General features: G+C 35.5%; 2 protein-coding genes across 2 annotated transcripts; one reads left to right on the forward strand and one right to left on the reverse strand.

Moving 5' to 3' along the window:
• The first annotated feature begins 7,110 nt into the window (after positions 1 to 7,110).
• On the forward strand, positions 7,111 to 11,751 carry LOC116121080 (GPI mannosyltransferase 1-like). Its single transcript, XM_031407024.1, has 4 exons — positions 7,111 to 7,381; positions 8,448 to 8,630; positions 10,586 to 11,127; positions 11,336 to 11,751. The coding sequence occupies exons 1-4, from the start codon at positions 7,111 to 7,113 to the stop codon at positions 11,648 to 11,650; spliced, it is 1,311 nt and encodes a 436-aa protein (XP_031262884.1). The 3' UTR covers positions 11,651 to 11,751.
• A 4,407-nt stretch (positions 11,752 to 16,158) lies between these two features.
• LOC116121079 (tryptophan decarboxylase TDC1-like) lies at positions 16,159 to 17,655 on the reverse strand. Its single transcript, XM_031407023.1, has one exon. The coding sequence runs from the start codon at positions 17,653 to 17,655 to the stop codon at positions 16,159 to 16,161; it is 1,497 nt and encodes a 498-aa protein (XP_031262883.1).
• Between the last annotated feature and the right edge of the window lie 2,143 nt (positions 17,656 to 19,798).

Genomic DNA, 19,798 nt, shown 5'->3' on the forward strand with positions numbered 1-19,798 from the left:
TCCTGAATTTTGACAAACTAAATTCACCAACACATATTAATTCCATCTTTTCTCCTGAATTTAACAACCTAATTGCATTAACACATTAATGTCATTTAACAAGAATACTAAATAAACTCAAACTCAAAAGAGGGAAAGAAATACTGAATTGCTTTTGTACAAATATGAAATGTGTCAATTATATTAAATTACAACATTATATACAACAAATAAATGTCCTATATACACCCAAAATAAACGCAGCACCGGCAGTCTCTAGCCTCCCTCTTCATCATTCTCTTCAACCACTTCCCCATCCTCCATAATTATTCAGCACACCTTCAGCATCAGCAGCAGCCTCTTCGTCTTTTTCTACAACACCCCTTCCAACATTATCCAGCCTTGGCCTTGGTCACAAATCATACATAATAACACAACCCAAATATCAATAGCCTGACGCCTAACAACACCAGTTGATTTAATTCAAGACAATCCAGTTATTCAAGACAACCCAATAAGAAATGCATTTCACAAAAACTACAAAACTTTAAGTCAAACTTCCATACATTTTGATGACAGCATCAATAATGACTTGGATTGGGTTCTGGTCAGTCAAAAGGGATCCATATGCCCATGGAAGCACTCAATAGCCAAGCGCTCCCAAAAGTTGCTTATTGTTTCGTCATTCAACCTGTCCATTAGGGTGTTGGTCATATCAAACTCAATCAATTTTAGTACATATGCCCTGCAATTAGCACTACAATAGGAGAAAGAAATTAGCATTAGAATCAACTTATAGAACAATTGTATTATGTAAGTTTTATACAAAATTTACCTCGAGTCATTTATCGGGATGGGAAGACGCTTGAGTGGCCACTTTCCTGTCAATAGTTAATCACCCAAGTGATGCCCGACTGTCACGCAACAGCCGCGGGAACAATATACACAGCAACTAAAACTCTGTCTTCAACTGCCTCTCTCAACAAATACTCGGGTTGCAATCAAGGATCTGCAGCAAGCTCTCCTCTAGTACCCAAACGACAGTTATCCAATGTATATCCTTGATGTTCATGATGCAGTATACTCTTTTAACGTTTGCCCAATTGTTGCCATATTAGGGCCTTTCCCCCTGTACATACTACATCATCCTCTCATCAAATTGAAAATCATCAAGGGCACCGTCAAGTTCATCTGTGGTCAATCTTTTCCACTTGCCTCCCCTTGTTGCACCTCCACCGTTGGCCTTTTTCATTAAAGTGTCATATGTAGTTACTAGCCTTTGGCCAAAGGCCACATCAGTGGTGGCATAGTGTGGATACAAAATATCACCATTACTTCTCTGTCGTAGCCTCATAAGTGTCAATACCTCATCAATGTGCTGCATCAAATAAAAACAACATGATAAGTCTATAATACCTCATGGAAAACATAAGCAAAAATAAGGTAAAATAACTCACTGAGTCGTCGAGCCACCTGCTCATTATCAACTTTTGACTGTTGGAAATGCGGATTTATTTTGTGATTTGGAGGTGAAATTGTAAGAAATTAAAGTTTCAACGCAATATTTAGGATACGTTTCCTTACTTGTTTTGTTATCTCTCAGAATCACGGGTTTTGTCGTGTTTTCAAGTATTCAAGTGCAAAAAGATGGATTATTCGTGCTTGGGTAGGTGTTCGAACATCTTAGATCCTTTGAGTGCAAATAAATCAAGGCGAATGGAAAAAGAGTGAAAGTCAGCATTTGAGCCACGGCGCACTTTTCTGAGCCACAATGTGAAGACAACGAAACAGAAATTGAGGCACGGTGCAATTACATCATTAGACTCGACGACGGCACAAACGCACAATTGGGCCACGATGCAATTTATCTTAGCCGTGGAACAATTTAATTGAGCCCTAACGCAAAACTTTGAGCAGCGGCTCAAATCGTGCAGAATGTAAAAATGTCGCATTTCCAACCCTAATTTCGGTAACTAGTATTTACAAGTTTGCCATTTTGTTTAAACATTATATAAAGGCAACTTTAATCCTTTCTAGGGAGTTTTGAGGTTTGAGATACACATTTAGGGAGAGAATACTTTTGGGGCTTCTTGGAAAGGTGGAGCTTGGAGAGGAGAGGAGGTTATCTTCCTCTCCTCCTCCTTTGTTCTTCATGTTTATGGTTCTAGGTGATGTTGTTTCTTTTCCTTTATGTTGTATTTTGTTTTCTAGGGTTTGAAGTAATCTAATTGAAGGCTTGTGTTTTATTGTTAATCTATTTGTTTGATCAATTCTATTATGTTCTAGATTCATCCATTGAATTTAATTCAATCTTTAGTAGCTATTAGGGCCTGATCAACCTTGATGTTATTTGATTGATTGTATGAGACAAGATTGGGTACAAAATGATTGATTTGTAGCCCTGCCTGGGTATAGATTGGTTATTGTCTTTAAGATCGTCTTGTGCTTAATGGGTTTTCGTTACTAGACTAGGCTATAGCCTACAAGTCACTAGCTAGTTTAGTTGATGGAAACACTAGGTTATTCTGAATGGCCGCGATAATACCTTAGAAACAAGAGATGTTATGCCTATCTTGATTAGCTCTGTGAATGGATGATTTGTGTCTATGCGAATTGGTTCCTTCGTTGTTTAGACTAGGTTACACACCACTAGCTAGTTTGAACGATGAAAGTACTAGGTTGAAAACAATGATGTACGAACCCTAGAATGGAGTGGGGAGAACGATAGTTCGATGATGAACACATAGACTGATAATTATGATGGAGTTAGAGCCCTAGGATTCTTTGTGTATAGTTAGATTTAGATTTACTTTAATGTCGTTTTTATGTTTTCTTTATTTCAATTCTTGTTGTTTTGATTCATCAAGGCATAGTTACTAGGATCGCAAGAGCATCTCCAGTCTTTGTGGGATCGACCTTTACTCGTGCACTATGCTACGATTACAACTCGTGCACTTGTGAAGGATTAAACTTTGTATGTCTGTCATCAACATCTTTTCAAACCACTCATGGGAATAATCCCTAGTCATGCACTTTACACGCCCATCACTTCCAGAATCATTGTAATAGGCATAGAAGAGTTTTTTATTTTCCTCATCTACTGGCCTATACAAATCGACCTTTAACTCCTCCGTTTTCACTTGCCCACTTCCTTTGCCTTCCTCCTCACCCTCCTCCATTTTCACTTCCCCACTTCCTTCACGTCCCACCTCACCCTTCTCCATTTTCAATTCCCCACTTCCTTCGCCTTCCTCCTTACCCTCCTCCATTTTTGCTTCTCCACTTTCATAGACTTTCTCATTTTTTTTTCTTCGTTTTCCTCTTCTTTCCATACGTTACTGTCATGTAAGGAGAATTTACGTGCTTACTCTTTCAGCTCTCTTTTTATGCTCAGGTTGCACTTCAACCACTTTCAATACCCCACCAACTTCCTCCTCCACCCTATCAACTTTCTCCTCAACCTTTTTCATCCACTCTTACATCTTCTCAAACCTCTCATAAACGGCTATTGTAAAACTCTCAAACAAACTGTTTATGAGGTCAACCACCTCATTCTCCCAACCTCGATGCCTCGACAAAGCGGTACTTGTTGTACTGATTTGCCAATTGGGTGGAGGCATATAAACGTCTTCATCCTCTTCGTCCTCCTCATCCTCCTCCCTCCCGCTGATTGGAGCTATTCATCATCCTCGACGTCAACAACATTCTCAAGTAGTGGCCCTGCAACTGCACTCACATGCGTGACCCCTTCTAGGTCCCGCATTAGGCAGTATATCCCTTCATCTGTTGCATCGTCCAGTGCTCTGAATCATGTAACATACTCCTTTCCCGCTTCACCCCTAGTGGTGGTGAGGAAGGGACAGACGACTCCTTGCAATAAGAAAAAAAAAATCAATCAAATTTAAGCCACATTCAAAAGCAAATGCATATTCAAAAGATTAATCCTTTAATCTTACTCGGGCCGCTTGAATTTCCATGTCTATTTTGTCGTAATCCCAATGGGTACACTTCTCGATGTGCCATCGAAACATCCTAGGAAATTGCGGTCGCTCATCCGAAGTCTTCTTCCACCCCCCCCCCCCCACCCCCCCCCCCCCATCCCCCCGTGGCCTTAGCCAGGACAGGGACAACCTCATAAATCTAAGTCTATATTGTAAAAAAAATAGTTCATATCATAATGACACAACTGTGCGTGGCCAGCCCTGCAATATGCAGGGCAGCCCTCCAACCCCCATATTCCACCACCTCTTGCCATCCCCGGCCCTCCAACCTCCCACAAACAACCTCCCTACGGCCTCCTTTGCCTTCCCCCATCCTCTAGAACCCAAACAAAGCCACTCCCTCGATGCCTGTCAACTACTCGACAAAACACCACAACCATCATAACAATAAAACCAACTACATATCCCCCAAATTCGCACAAACCTATCAAATTCAAAACCACCAGTAAAAAACGTACCCTTTCTTCACCGGCGTCCTCCTCCTTGCTTGAATTCTCGTCGTTGTCCTCCTCTTCAGAACCATTTTCCGATTCTTCTCTCTTTTCTTGTGCCGTCGTGGTCTCCTCTGCCTCTAGACCACCTTGACTCATCAGATGATCTACTGGAACGTCATCTTCGACAGCCTTTGAAGAGCTGTCGCCGTCGGAGCCTAGGATTTGGAGTGGGGTTGGGTTTTCCTCCTCTTTGTGAATATCAGCCATGATTTTGTGTAACGAATTTTTAGGATCGAATATTGGCCGAAATCACAAAGAAATCGAAGGTGTTTTGTCGCTCTTTTTTGGGTATATTGCTTGATTAAGCGATTTTGAAAGGAGGGGGTCGTTTTAATTTTGCAAAATTTAAACAAACTTTCGTTAATTATAATATTACCTATATATGTTTAAATATTTTCAGTTTAACTCGTTTCACATATTTAATTAATCCTAACTATGTCACATTCTGTTTTTCTAACTTAAAAAAAATTATAAAATATTTTTAGGGTTATTTTTGTAAATGCAAACTTGAAACGTCTGGCGGCTTAAATTTTATCGGGACCGGATCCCTAAGTCACTTGCCATTTGCTTGACTCTTAGTCTCTCACTCAAGCGCACTCTCTTCCTTCTTAAACTCACTCATAATCTCTGCTTACCAGGAAGAAGGACCCGGACGAATAGGGAAGGGGACCACCTTATTACTACTTACTTTTACTGAGCCGGAGGCGCTTTTTGCCGTTGCTACCGCTAAGGAAAGTCAACCCAGAGGGATTGAAAATTCAGAGAAGACGGGGAATCCAAAGAAGTGCAGGGTCCGCAGGGAATGTAATTGAATTCTCACTTTCGTTTTGAGCTTGACGTTTGTGCTGCCGCATTTTTCTGGACGGAATCGTTTCCGGTTTTTCACGGTTCACGCCGGTGTTGTTGACGTTAGCCTGAGGCAGCTGACGCATTCGTAGGTATAATTTGTTTTTGAAGAGATTGTAAGACGTGCTGTTGATTTTTTTTTTTTAATTTTTTTATTAACTAACATTTTGAATTTGTTAAAATTAGTCTGATTTAGTGATTTTTTTGCCTGGATCTTATCACGAAAATGTATGTTATTGTGCCTCTGTTTGGTTGCTGACAAAAACATACGGATTATCACAAAAATATTGTGATTTTCCTACTATTTCTCGAAAGACATCACTTAGCTTCACTTATTTTTTAGAAAAATCTGGTGTATTACATTCACTATTGATTTGCCTAAATCATTGCTAATAACATTGTGTGTGGATTAACTTTTGATTTGGGGATCGGTAGTGTTGTTGTATTCATATAATTTGTATCTGATCCAAAAAAAAAAAAAATTAAATTTCAGGTTTTAAACCTAAATTTCCTAATTTTAAGTTTCAGGCGTGAATTTGCAGCTAAGCCAGACAGAAATGGTTCTGCCCAAATTTCTCAAACAACTTTCTTTTCAACCCAGAAAATCCCAGATTTACGTTCCTCCTCCCCGTCCGTTCATAGCTTCACTGGACAGAACCGATGCATACTAGACAAAACCTAGCTGGCCAGTCTTCGGCTTCCTCACCGGCTACACTCCGTCTCCTATAGTCTTTGCGTCACCCAATTTGGTAAGTTTTTCATAAAATTTCATCTTTGTAAATTGCGTATTAATTTAATTGAATTTCTGTCACTAATTTGATAATAATTGTTTTGCTTGTGTTGTGTAATGAATACTAAAACATTGGTTGCTTGCTTATTAATGTAAAATTTATTTTATTATATATATTAAATAATTGTTTCTTCATTGGTGAAAGCTATGGTTCAAGAAAGGTTTCAATTTCTGATCTAAATTCGGTGAAGCTAAGAGAACATGAGTGAAACCTAAGTAAAATGTCAGTGCCCTTTGTTTTTAGCTTAAAGATCACGGATGATACTGATGTTAATATGAATTTATCGGTTAGATTAGTTGCCTGAATCTAATTGCTTCATACCATATTGTTTTTGGATTCTATTTTTCATTTTACAAATGCAAAAACAGAGGGAAACTTTTTTGTTAGCTAAAACGTTTAGGGAAAACATGAAATTCGTTTTCAAAACCAAATTTGACAACTAATACTAGATGCAATGCACCATTAATTATCACCTTGATCAAGAGTCTACATTTATCATAGATTCTTTTCTAATAATTTTTTTTTTTTTGTTTTAGAAAAAGTAGAAAAGATGAATTTTTTTTGTTGTAAATGTCTCTCATTTATTTGCTTGCTTTACTGTTTGTGAAATGACTGGAGTGATGTGGGACAAGTTCAGTTGAATTCTTAGAACTCCAATTTATGTTTTGATCGTTTTGGGTTTCTATTTTATTAAAATTTGGCTACAAATAGGGTTTCTTTTCTAATTAAAATCACATTATTTGGCTATAAATAGGGTTATTTATTTCACAACTTTTCATGGTTGATTAGTTTCAGAAAATTCTGATTAAGAATTGTTTTGTCCTGGATTGGACACATGATAATAATGTTTGATCTATAGTGATGATAATATAGTAAATATTACATACTGAAACTGGAATGGGATTATATTTTATTTTTCATATTACTTGAATTAGTTTGATATGAAAGATTCTATATCACTTATTAGCTAAATGGTTTTATGCTTTTTCCTTTTCAGCGATGATTACAACAAATATCCTTTCCTTGCTCAGATTCTCGGCCCTTTTACGTGTTGTTTTAATTATCTATGGAGAATGGCAAGACTCTCATATGGAGGTCAGATATACAGATGTTGATTACCTTGTCTTTTCTGATGCTGCTTCCTTAGTGGCTTCCGGACAGTCCCCATACCAAAGAACAACATACCGGTATTCACCTTTGCTGGCATTTTTGCTCGTTCCAAATTCAATTATTCATCACTCTTGGGGGAAATTTCTATTCTCGGCTTCAGGTGTGGAAAGTTTATAACCTTTGGTGTTAAAAATGAATTTGCTAATGTAGTGAAATTATACAATAGAACCTCTCTATAGTCATAATGTTGAGACCAACTAAATTTATTACTATAAGGGGGTTATAATTTAATAGAGGTACAGTAACAAGAATTATTGTTTTGATTTCTTATTTTATAATTCATGTTTTAGTAGTATTAAGATTTCAATTCATTGTTTTAGTAGCATTAGGATAATACGGAAATGGGTATCAAAGAGTCATTGTAAAATTGAGTCATCAAATTCGACAACTTCAGTACACCAATCAAATGAATATTAATGTCTTTCTTAATAATCCAAATGAGCAACAAGTCGTATATGTTTTAACTGAAAAAGAAATCATTACTGGAATTAGACAAGAAGAGGAAAGAGATAATCCTGAGGATGATACTACGAAAATATCAAAAAATTTGTGCCAAGAAGCTCTAAACATGCTTGAGAGCTAGAAATATTTTGGCTTCAATAAGAAGATGTCCATGCTAGTGGCTTGTTATGTACCCGCAAGATAAAAGATGTTGTAACAACTCTAAAGTATAAATAATTGTCCCAAACAATTTTAGATAAATATTTTATTTTATCTTAAACCTTTAATGTAACATAGTAAATATTTTTTTGCAATATACATATAATTATTACTATGTAGAGGCAAGTTCCTTAAGACGGGACTTAGAAAAATTATAACTTATTACAATGTGAAATTTATTCTTATTTATAACTGACCTAAGTTGAGACCTGAAGTTTTTATGATTACATGGAAGTTATTCCTATATAGAGTGTCATTATAGAGAGGTTCTACTGTATTTGAATTTGTCAAATCCTTGTTGAAAAATTTAATGCATAGGTATGAAAATTTAGATGACGGACTAGTTGATATATCAATAGTGTGTTAACCAAATCAGTTTGGAACAAGCTTAATTACGAAAATTAGTGATATATTCTGTCCAGTATCCTTGCTTGTTTTGATTCTTTTGAGTGTGCTCGTGTTTTCAAATATTGCCTAAGGAAAGTTATCTGTGCATTCCATAACAGATTTACTTGTGGGTTATTTTATCCATTCCATATTGAAGCTTCGGAAGGTACCTGAGGATCTTTGCAAGTATTCTGTAATGGTATGGCTCTTCAATCCATTTACCTTCACCATTGGAACTCGTGGGAACTGTGAGCCCATTGTTTGTGCCATGATTTTGTGGATCATTATCTGTCTTATGAAAGGTATATTTCTACTTTCATTTTTTTTTTTTTTTTTAAAACTTTTGAAATGGATAGAGTTGCTATGCTTTCTTGGTGTTTTTTATTTTATTTTTGAGTTCTTAGTATGTTGACAAGTTTAATGCCCTCATATTGATGTCTCAACTGTGGGTTGTTGATGCCTGGAAAATGTGTTTGCAAGCTATAAGACATCGACATTGGGGACATACTCTTTGAAGTGTCTTTGAGGGAAATTCTGACCTTTAATGTGTAGTCTTGTTTAACTGCTCAAACAACTTTTCAGGAAATTAGTGGCTAAATCATCTTATAGTGTATTATAGATGTGAGATATCAACTGCTTAGTGGTTATTCACTGGTAATATCAGTTGGGTTTGTTTGATAAAAGCGAAAATATAGGAATGAAAACTTTCAGGGCTGAATTATTAGTTCTGAAACTGCAAAATTGAAATTATCAAGGAGAAAGCATGCTAGTATTAATTGTTAGTTATGCACATATTTGTTCTTAATTGTTTGGTGAATACACAGATAGAAGTGTTATATGTTATTTAGTTCTCAACTTGCCCTTACATCCCGAAATGACTTAATTTGTCTGTGTTTTTGAACAGTTTAATTCAGTGTGACTATTGAAATACATAATAGATATTGAGAAAGAAGGAAATCCAGGGAGAAAGGCTTTTCAAAGATCAAGAAAAGGACATGGAAAGCTTCGTTTGAAAAAAACAAAACTCAGTTTGTGGGTATATCTAGTTTAACTTGTAGGCCTCTTGTAGTTGTACAAGAGATCATGTGATCTAATTCCAATCCCACCAAGATAGGTTGGATATGAGTAAGGTTAGAAGATTGGAAATGAACACATGTTGTTGTCTTCAACCATGCAGAGTGCGTACCATAATAATGCTCATCATGGAACTTTCCACTACCATTTTGGATTCTGCCAAGAAGTCCTGTAAGACAGAAATTTTTCTATGAGATCCAGTCAATCAAGTCTGAATTCTGGAATCTTATTCTCTGCTACTTTCCCTTATTGCTTTCACCCAAGTGATGTTTGAAATGATGTTACCGTTGAATAAATATCGAAAATTTTAGGTAAAACTATTAGTTGTTTATTTGAAGTGCTTTGTTTTCAATTAGATCGTTATTCAGCTAAACCAAACCAAATATGGTAGGTTTAGATTGTTCTTGTTCACAGAAGGATGCTTTGTGGTTCACATTAGATACAGATGATCTATTAGGGAGTGCTTGGTGATGGAGAGTTGTAGCCACAGTTGCAGACTGCAGATGTTGCTTTTAGGAGGTTTATTCCTTTGTGATGGAAAAAAAGAGGGAAGAACCTTAATTTGGGATTTGGTAAAGCTTTATAAGTCCAAAATGCTTAGCCTTTCTATGTTAGCATTTTGTCTGCTCTCATGCTTTGAGTTGTTGAAGTGGGTTTTATAGTTTCAACTTACCATCTAAAACTTGACACAAATATTGCAAAAAAACTTCACTTTTGAGTTCTTAAAAAGGTTCCCTAACAAACTTGGGAGAATATTATGTTAACACCAGACTGCCAAAAGCTGCTGATAGGGTACTATGTGCTTTCAATGGCTAAACCTTACGGTGGTTCCCCCACTTGTGCATTTAAGACTACCCAATTACTCTGCAGCCCCCTCCCATTTTCTCTGGAAAAAAAAAAAAAAAAAAGAAATAGAGAACTTTCTTCATTTCAAATATGAAATGTATATTCATTTGTAAAGTGCTGCTGGAGTATGAAAGCTTCTCCTTTACCTGATTTATTTCTTTGATTTTATGACCTTGTACTGTTTATTGTCAATTCTCTGATTGGGTGTGAATCGTGTGATACAACCTCTTTTGGTTTATGCACATGAGTAGCTTGATTCTTTCATAATGAAGTTCTCAAACATTAATCAGAAGATTATTGTGATGCTGATTAATGTCTCGCTATTTCTGGTTTACAGGTAATGTTTTACAAGCTGCATTTTGGTATGGACTTGTTGTCCACTTCAGAATTTATCCTATAATTTATGCACTTCCAGTTATCCTGGTTCTTGATCCACTCTTCTTCCAATCGGGTTTTAAGCCGAAACTCCTAAATTGGAGGCTTAGGCAAGACAAAAATGCTCAAAGTTATAGTAAAATGGCAGATCAATATGGCTTATGGACACCAGTGAAAACTATATTTGCAAAAGAGAGAATAGTTTTTGCTCTGGTGTCAGGGGCTGTCTTCCTATCTTGTACTGCACTATTCTTCTATTTTTATAGATGGGAGTTCTTACATGAGGCGCTGCTATACCATCTTACTCGTACTGATCCAAGACACAATTTTTCAATTTATTTTTATCACATTTATCTCCAACATGAATGTGAGTTCTCGGTGGTGGAAAAGCTCATCTCCTTTTTGCCTCAATTTGTAGTACAGATGGTTCTCATTTTCAGATTTGGTCAAGATCTCCCATTTTGCTTTTTTCTGCAGACGGTGGCATTTGTAGCCTTCAATAAGGTTCGTTAATCAATAAATGCATTTTTATGCAACCTTAACATATAATTTTTATTCATAACACATTGGAAAGGGAGCCATATGGGTATTTGCCTCTTAGGTGATAACATACTATCTTTACTTACACGTTGGAACCATGTCTTCTTTATATTTTTACATGCTTATGTTTCGATAATTTTGACATAGGTGCTCAATTTATTATCTTTAACAGGTGATAACGGCGCAATACTTTGTTTGGTTCTTTTGCTTACTGCCCCTGATACTGCCGTGGACCAAAATGAAACTTAAGTGGGAAGGCTTCATTTGCATTCTTGTGTGGATGGGGGCTCAAACTCACTGGTTGCTGTGGGGTTATTTGCTGGAATTTAAGGGCAAAAACGTCTTCTTAAAACTCTGGCTCGCAAGCTTGGTGTTTCTGGCCGCTAATACGTTCATCCTCGTCATGATAATTCGTCGGCATAATTACTCCCCAGTATTTGAGCAGCTCGAAGCTGCAACTTTGAAGAATGTAGTGAAACTTCAGTAAGGGATTTGAGTCCTTGTAGATTTGCTAGAGTAGTTGAACTAGTTTATGATGAACTTCTACACTTAAACTTTTTACCAAATTTTGGAAAAAAATATTTACCAGTTTCTAACTTGGCTTTACTTCTTAATGATCCTACCAAAATTAGAATAGGCAATAGTTTCGAGTTTTGACGGCAGTGTCAATATAAGCATGAAAGTCATTTGGAAAATTTCATATTAGGGAATCATAAGCATATTGATAACTTAGTTGAATTGGGATTTAAATAAGAAAAGTGATACAGTTAACAAAAAAGGGATATTGAATTTACGCATTGATAAACGTGACATCATCATGATCGGTGATTAATTATAAATTTTTTTTTTTAAAAGATAGTGTTATGTTTGTTGATGCATGAATTCGGTATATATTTTTTAATAACTGTAGCATTGTTCTTTAAATAATAATATATGATGCTTCTAAATAGAGGTGGAACAAATGGGCCGGGTGAGGTGAGTCAATCCTAACCCGTTTCACATTAAAAAGGGTTCAACCCGGACCATCTAGTAGGTGGGCTAGGTTGAACCCGACCCACATGCAACCTTCGGGTGGGTCGGGTTTTTTTTTAAAGAACCCGCCAATCCGACGGGTTGGCCGAAAAAAAATAAAAAACAAAATTAATTTTTTTTTTCAAATACTACTTTTACCCTTGAAATATAGTCGTTTTATAGCATTTGGAGGGGCTTTTTCGTTATTTTCTTTTCTCATTTTTTTCTATAAATTGGCTCTAAACTCTCATATTTTCTCACATTCCAAATTTTCACATTTTCTCATTTTCTCTAGTCTCTAATCTCTAATCTCTATTGAAATCTCTCAATTATTCTCTTTGTTATCAATTTGCTCTCATTTTAATTTTTATTAGTTTTTGCAATTTTCAATTCATATTTCCATATTCCAATTCTCCTTCTTTAATTTTTTATTTCCAATTCTTCTTCTTTAATTTTTTATTTCTTCTATATCAATTTTTTTTTTTTTAACTACAATGGATAGATATTTCTCTCCCATCAATTTCGATGATGAAGGAAACTACTATCCTAGTCCTGCTGAATTTACTAACATAAATGCAGCAGATTCAAATAGTCTCACTTTCCCAGTCTCAGAATCCGATACACATCAAAATATGCCCCCGATTCCTCCCCATGCTGCTACAGCTCCTGGTGGTTCTAGAAATCATCCTCATAATCGTCGTCCTCGTCCAACTTTATCTCAAGCAGAAGCGGGTTCATCAACTGCTATCGAAACCGACGACAAACACACATCAAATGTTTGGGTGAATTTCGATAAATTTTACGAGACAGAAAATGGAGTTCAAGTGAAGAAAGCAAGATGCAAGTATTGTGGAAATATTTATAAAGCTGATTCAGGTAATGGTACTAGTACTTTAAAAAGGCATACTAATAAACATACTGCTCAACATGGAAATAGGAAACCAATCAAACTCAAATAACTAATATGAGTACTACTTGGCGTTATAATTCTGATGTATATAGGGAACAATTAGTTTTATATATTGCTGTAACTGATCAACCTATTAATATGGTTAAAGATAAATATTTTAAAAGATTTATTAAAAATTCATTTTTTCCAGGATTTAAAAGTTATTCTAAAACTGCAACTAAAAATGATTTAATAAAATTGTTTGGGAAAATGAAATTAGAATTAAAAAATAAAATACATAGTTGTCATGTTAGTGTGACTCTAACTATCGATATTTTGAGTGGTAAAACTAAACAAGATTATTTTTGTGTGACTAGTCATTATTTTGATAATGAATATAGATTAAATAAATCTTTATTGGGATTTAGATTAATGAATGTGGATCATAGTGGTCAACAAATTTATAATAAAATTGTTGAAGTTTTAGAAAATTATGATGTTATTAATAAAATGATAAGTTTAATTTTAGATAATGCAAGTGCTAATAGTGCAGCTATAAATTTTTTTAAAATTAATTATCCTTTTTATAACAATTTGAAGTTTTTTCACCAACGTTGTGCATGTCACATTATTAATTTAATTGTGAAAAGTGGTATGAAAACAATTAAAAAAAATATTGATAGAATTAGAGATTGTTTAGCTTGGATTACTGGTAGTAATAAAAGAAATGCTGAATTTTAAGATGTTTGTATAAAATTAAATATGTCTCCTAGAACTTTTGCATTAGACATGCATGTTAGATGGAATAGTACTTATTTAATGCTTGATTCATGTTTACCTTATGCAAATTTAATTAGTTATTTTGTAGCAAATAATAGAGGTCTTCATTATTTGGTAGAAAACGATTGGCATATAGCTAAAATGTTTCATTCTTTTCTTAAAATTTTTTACCAATCCACTGTATAACTTTCTGGTGTGTATTATCCTACTAGTCTATTGGTAATACATACAATTATAAAAATTTCAGAGTTATTTACAAAAAACAAAAACAATGAAATTTTAAAGGAACCAATAAAGGCAATGGAAATTTTTTTTTTTTAAATATTGGAAACTCATTCATTTTCTTTATTGTTTATATGCTATATTTGATCCTAGAATTAAAGTAGCAGGTTTAGAAAATGGTTTAGACACATTATCTAAAAATTTACAAAACGAAGCATATACCAATCAACTAGGAGAGGTAAGAGATTGTCTTGCAGAGGTATATTTCCAATATGAAAATAGGTATGGGAACTCGCAAAGACGTGAAATACCCAGGGAAGTTGCATCAGAAGAAACAAGTGAAAGCTTCTACACCTGGAGTGCATTTAATAGGTCGAAGAGGACCCGAACCCGAAGCACAGCCTCCTCTTCAGAAGCACCAACAACGTCAACGAATATACTGTCTTCCATGCAGTCACAGAGTAATGTGCTTTAAAAATATTTGGGAACCCCCGAAATGTTACCAGCAGATCCACAACAAATAGCCAACTTTGATGTCTTAGAATATTGGAAAACCAGAAAATGTATTTTTCCTGTATTATCAAGACTTGCCTTGGATGTTTTCGCTATTCCTATCTCAACTGTCTCATCCGAACAAACATTTAGTGCAAGTGGAAGAATTTTAAATGAAAGGAGGACTAAACTTTCATAAAAAATGATTGAAGTCTTCACATGTCTTCAAGATTGGGAACGGTCGCGCCATCAAGATCAATACGAGGTTGTCGACGATACTTTAATATAATTATTTCAATTTTGTAATATAGATGATACGAATGAGGGAGGTCCTAGTCAACCCCCAAATTAGTTGTTTTGGAAATTGTAACTTGATAAATGAATAAATCCAATTTTTCTTATATTACAATTTTATTGTATTAAAATTGAATTAATATTTGAAATGTTAAGTTGTTAACAAAAAAAAAAATTAATTTAATTGAATTATTGATATTTGAAAAGTTAACTAAAAACAATTACACAAAACAAAAGAAAATAAAAGAAAAAATAAAATTAAAAAAATAGGGTTAACCCGGCCTGGCCCGCAGCATAACTTGCCGAGTTAGGGTTGGTGGGTTGGGCTGGGCCAGCCAATTCCAACAAAGTGGCGGGCCGGGCGGGTTGCTTTTCCACCATTAGTCGGATTGTTGAAGACAGAAGATATTCTTTAACTGATGAGATGATTGAAGTGATAACGTGTTTACGGGATTGGACTCATGCAAAAAGAAGACTACAACAGCACCTTGAAGATCCCGAACTACTCGAACTCTTTAGGAATACAGATTTGAATGATGTAAATTTTGTTGACAATGAAAATGAATAATTTAATTAAAAAATTATTTAATTGTTTATTTGTGAAGCGTGAATATGTGAAATGTGAATTTATGTTAAAAATTAAAATTAACTATTAATTTTTTTATTATTTTTAAAATTAATTAAATTTTTAAAAACTTACTAATCTACCCCTGAAAAATACTAACAACCCCCTATAAAATTTTATTTTGCCCCTAAAATATAAAAAAAAGATCGCGAGGGAGGGGGAGAGGGGAAAGAAATTATTCAGGCCCATAAGACCAATCCTAAGGACTGGTCCGGGTCCTAATATTGCTCATGGGCCTGGGACCGGTCCCAGGCCCATGAGCGACTGGTCCCAAACAGTCCTAGGCCCATGAGCGACTCGTCCCATTTGGGACTAGTCCCAAAGGATCGGTCTATTTGGGACCAGTCGCTCATGGGCCTAGGACCGTTCATTTGCTTAAGGACGCTCTAAGTCAGATATACTGTATTATGTCATCTTATTTACATCCAACTGGCAAAATATCATTTATATAATAAGCCACCGAGTGTTGTCTTCAGCAAATGTACAAGAAGATGACATAAAATCGTTACGAAACATACATGCATTTTTATTCAATGCTAGATAACATGCACAAATTTACCGAATAGCCAAATTGCGTCCAATAGATTATTACTTAACGGATGAATGCTTATCCAACACTATCAATACTCAAGTCTCCAACGGTGTAGTGCCCCTTCACATCAAATTCAGTTGAAATCATGCATCAATCCTTGACTTTGAGCAATGCATCGGCTCCTTCCTTTATCAACTTCCACGCGGGAACCACGTGGCGATCTTCAGTAAATGTGGCTCCCACTGCAAACCTCAGCAGATATAGTCCACCGACTATGGTGTGGGTCATATAAATCCGCCCCGTCGAGTTCACCCATTCAAGTAGTTTACGGTTCAACATCTCTATATAACCCGACCCAACCTCAGAACATGGGTTTAGCCGAAGACATACCAGTGCAAACTGTCTAGGCACTACGATCTCGAATCGGGGATCCGATTTTACGAGCACCTCAAACATTTTGGCCATGCGAACATCAGAGCGGATGTGGCTTTGGAGGTTAACCAGACCAGAGGTACGTAGAATCATCCATAACCGGAGCGACTTGAATTTTCGACCCGTACCCACCTGCCAATCCTTATAATCCACAACCAAATCCGATTCGCTTTGTTTGTTTCTCAAATACTCCGGGTTGGTGCTTAATGCTTTGGTAAGTCCACTTGGATTTTTGACCCACAAGCAACAACAATCCAAGTAACTGAGAAGCCATTTATGAGGACTCAAACTGAGTGAGTCAATTTGTTCGATACCATTGAAGTAGTGTCTAAACTCGGGACAAATACATGCACTACCACCGTAAGCAGCGTCGACGTGGAACCAAATGCCGAATTCTTTTGCCACCTCAGCAAGCGGTTCAATGGGATCAATGGCTGCGGTTGACGTTGTCCCCACTGTTGCACATAAGTAAAGTGGGACCAACCCCGCTGCCATGTCAGCTTCCACAACTTTACGAAGAAGTAGAGGAGAGAAAGAAAAATCCGTATCTATGGTGGTGGGTATTAACCTAATGTTACTAGGATATATACCGGCTAATTTACAGACTTTTGTGAACGTAGAATGAGTCTGATCGGAGCAATAAACAACAAGTTTACACGTGTTATTTATGCCAATAACATCAAGAGCTTTATCTCTGGCGGCAACGAGAGTAACAAGAATGGATTCACTGGTAGTGTTTTGAATAACACCACCACCAGTGCCTGAAAACATAAAGGATTTTGGAAGTTTGAGCATATTAGCAAGCCAATCCATGACAACCATCTCAAGCTCAGTTGCAGCTGGAGAGGCAATCCAGTTGAAACCAACGGAGTTAAAGCCAGTACACAGCATTTCTCCAAGAAAAGCTGCCGTGCTTACGGTAGCAGGAAAAAATGCAAAGAAGTTTGGGCTTAACCAATGAGTCATACCGGGGATTATGTCTTTTTGAATGTCTTTAATTATGGTTTCAAAGGACTCGGGTCGGTATGGTGCAGTTTTGGGTAGGCGTTCCCGGAGGTAGCCTGGTTGGACTTGGCTGAGAACTGGAAATGATTCAATGTTTTGGTAGTAATCAGCAATGAAATCAACCATTTCATGTGCTTGCTTTCTGAACTCTTCAGGATTTAAAGGCTTGAATTGGCAAGACTCGGCCACGTTTGAATCGAGGCTACCCATTTTGAAGGCTTAACTGGAATGGTTTACAAAGGGAGAGGTTGTGGTGTTGTGATGGGAGATTGCCTTATAAGGGTATATATACAGTGAATGAAGGCGAAGAGAGGTTGATATAAGACAACATTATATTTATGAAGCCATACGTTTATGGCGGTTGGGAAGTTTGATGTGATAAATTAAAATTTATAAAATGGGCACCAGTCAAATGACTCTTAATTAAGTAGTAGTTAAGTGGTCAATGATTAAGTGGGTTTCAGAGATTTTGGATCGGACAGTCTGGAGGGTGCACAGCCTCGGGGTGACGGTATGTTGTTTCTGGTTTAGACAGACTTTGTTCATGCAGAGGCTCACTTTGTAATGGCTGTTGAAGTGTCGAACCTAATTTGGTCAGTTTACAGACTTTTTCACAAGACTCCACCAATCCAACAATGTTAACAATATATTTTATTATATATAACAAGTATTAACAACAGATCAAATTTCTAATTGAAGGCAGGTTTTAATTTATGGTTGTACAACATTGTGTTAATGAAATTCAAAATATTTAAATTTATGATTCTTCGACATGCATTAATTTTAATTAAAGCTTCTGTTTTATATATGCTATATTCTCTCCTATTTTTATAAATGAAAAGATGGTAATGATTGAATTAGATAAATACATGAATAATTTATTCAACACTATTAAATTTTTCACTTCTACTTCTACTGTCATTAATGTACGAATAGGTTGCATTGTTAAATAAATATATATAAAAAAAAGTAGAGTTCAAGAATAGATAAAACCTTTCACATAAAAAGAGTTTTAGCTTACTTTTAAGCCCAACGAATTCCACCTACTCAAAGTTTGACACAAAGACAGATTAATATTCAAAAAATTTAAAAATGACAAATAAATATTTTCTGTCATATTTTATTAGGGATTTTTATCTGCTAAAAGATAGTATAATAATTTTATTCTCACCCCAAGCCTGTTTGTACAGCCCTCTTGCATCATCGATCGATTTTTTGATCGGATTTAGTATTTTTATGCTAAGTTCGATGATAAGCAGTGGCACTGGCCCTTGCTGACGCATGTTGGGAGTGGAGATCGATGGGTATTTCAGTCTGTTCACCATTTTTGTCTTTTAACAGATGGAAATTTCTAACAAAACATGATGAAAAGTGGGTGTTTGTCATTTTCAAACATTTTGGGTATTATTTTGTCTTTACAGTAAACTTTGGGTATATGTAAGTCGTTCCCCTTACTTTTACCGAGTATTCAAGGAGATTGTGACACACAATTAATCTGAAATCACACCGTTTTTTTTAAGATTTGGTCGGTCACCACCATAACAGCGCTTTAAAATGTAGAAGAGCTTGAAAAGAAGAAAAAATTGTTGGTGTTGTAATTTGTGGAGATAAAAGTAGATAACAAATCCAGATCGTTCATTTTAAGAAATCGTTGAAATGAAACTAGGAAATGATAAGCATAATATTAATTACTGTTTGAATAGAAAATGTAAATACAGTATTAGGTAAATTGTGTTTATTTCCTTATTTCTATCCTATCATATTCAAAAATTAAAATACATGTTTGTTTCACTATTCTCAAATTTTAATCATATTCTATTCAACTCAAAATATTTAGAATTTTTTAACCCTCTAAGTTTGTTAATTTAACTAAACACTCCCAACCAGTTGGTTGTGCGTCATTTCGGCGACTTCCAACCACCCTCCGACAGTGGTGGTCGGTTGTCGGCATTTAATGGGTGGGTGTAAGTGTTTTTATTAATTTTAAAACTTTTATTATAAGGGGTGTTTAACTAAATTAACAATTATAGGGGATTAAAAAATAATCTTACCAAACACATTTTCAAATTCAAATCTTATCCTCATAATGATAACTCAACTCAACTTTTTCAAAAATATTACTCAAAATAATAAAACAAATACACCCTTACATATTTCCACAGAACCATAAATATAATGAAGTAAAAATCACAAAAAATATGCATGTTTATCTTATTAAAACTCATAGTTTTGCCCTCATTACTTTTGAATTAGATGAACTTCAAATTATGCAGTGGTGATTCACTTTTATAACTTCAAAATTATGTATATATATAGCTATGTCATATTTACTATGTATCTTTCCAACCCAGAC

The sequence above is a fragment of the Pistacia vera genome, unplaced genomic scaffold (genome assembly GCF_008641045.1).
Source record: "Pistacia vera cultivar Batoury unplaced genomic scaffold, PisVer_v2 Contig961, whole genome shotgun sequence".
Lineage (NCBI taxonomy): Eukaryota > Viridiplantae > Streptophyta > Magnoliopsida > Sapindales > Anacardiaceae > Pistacia > Pistacia vera.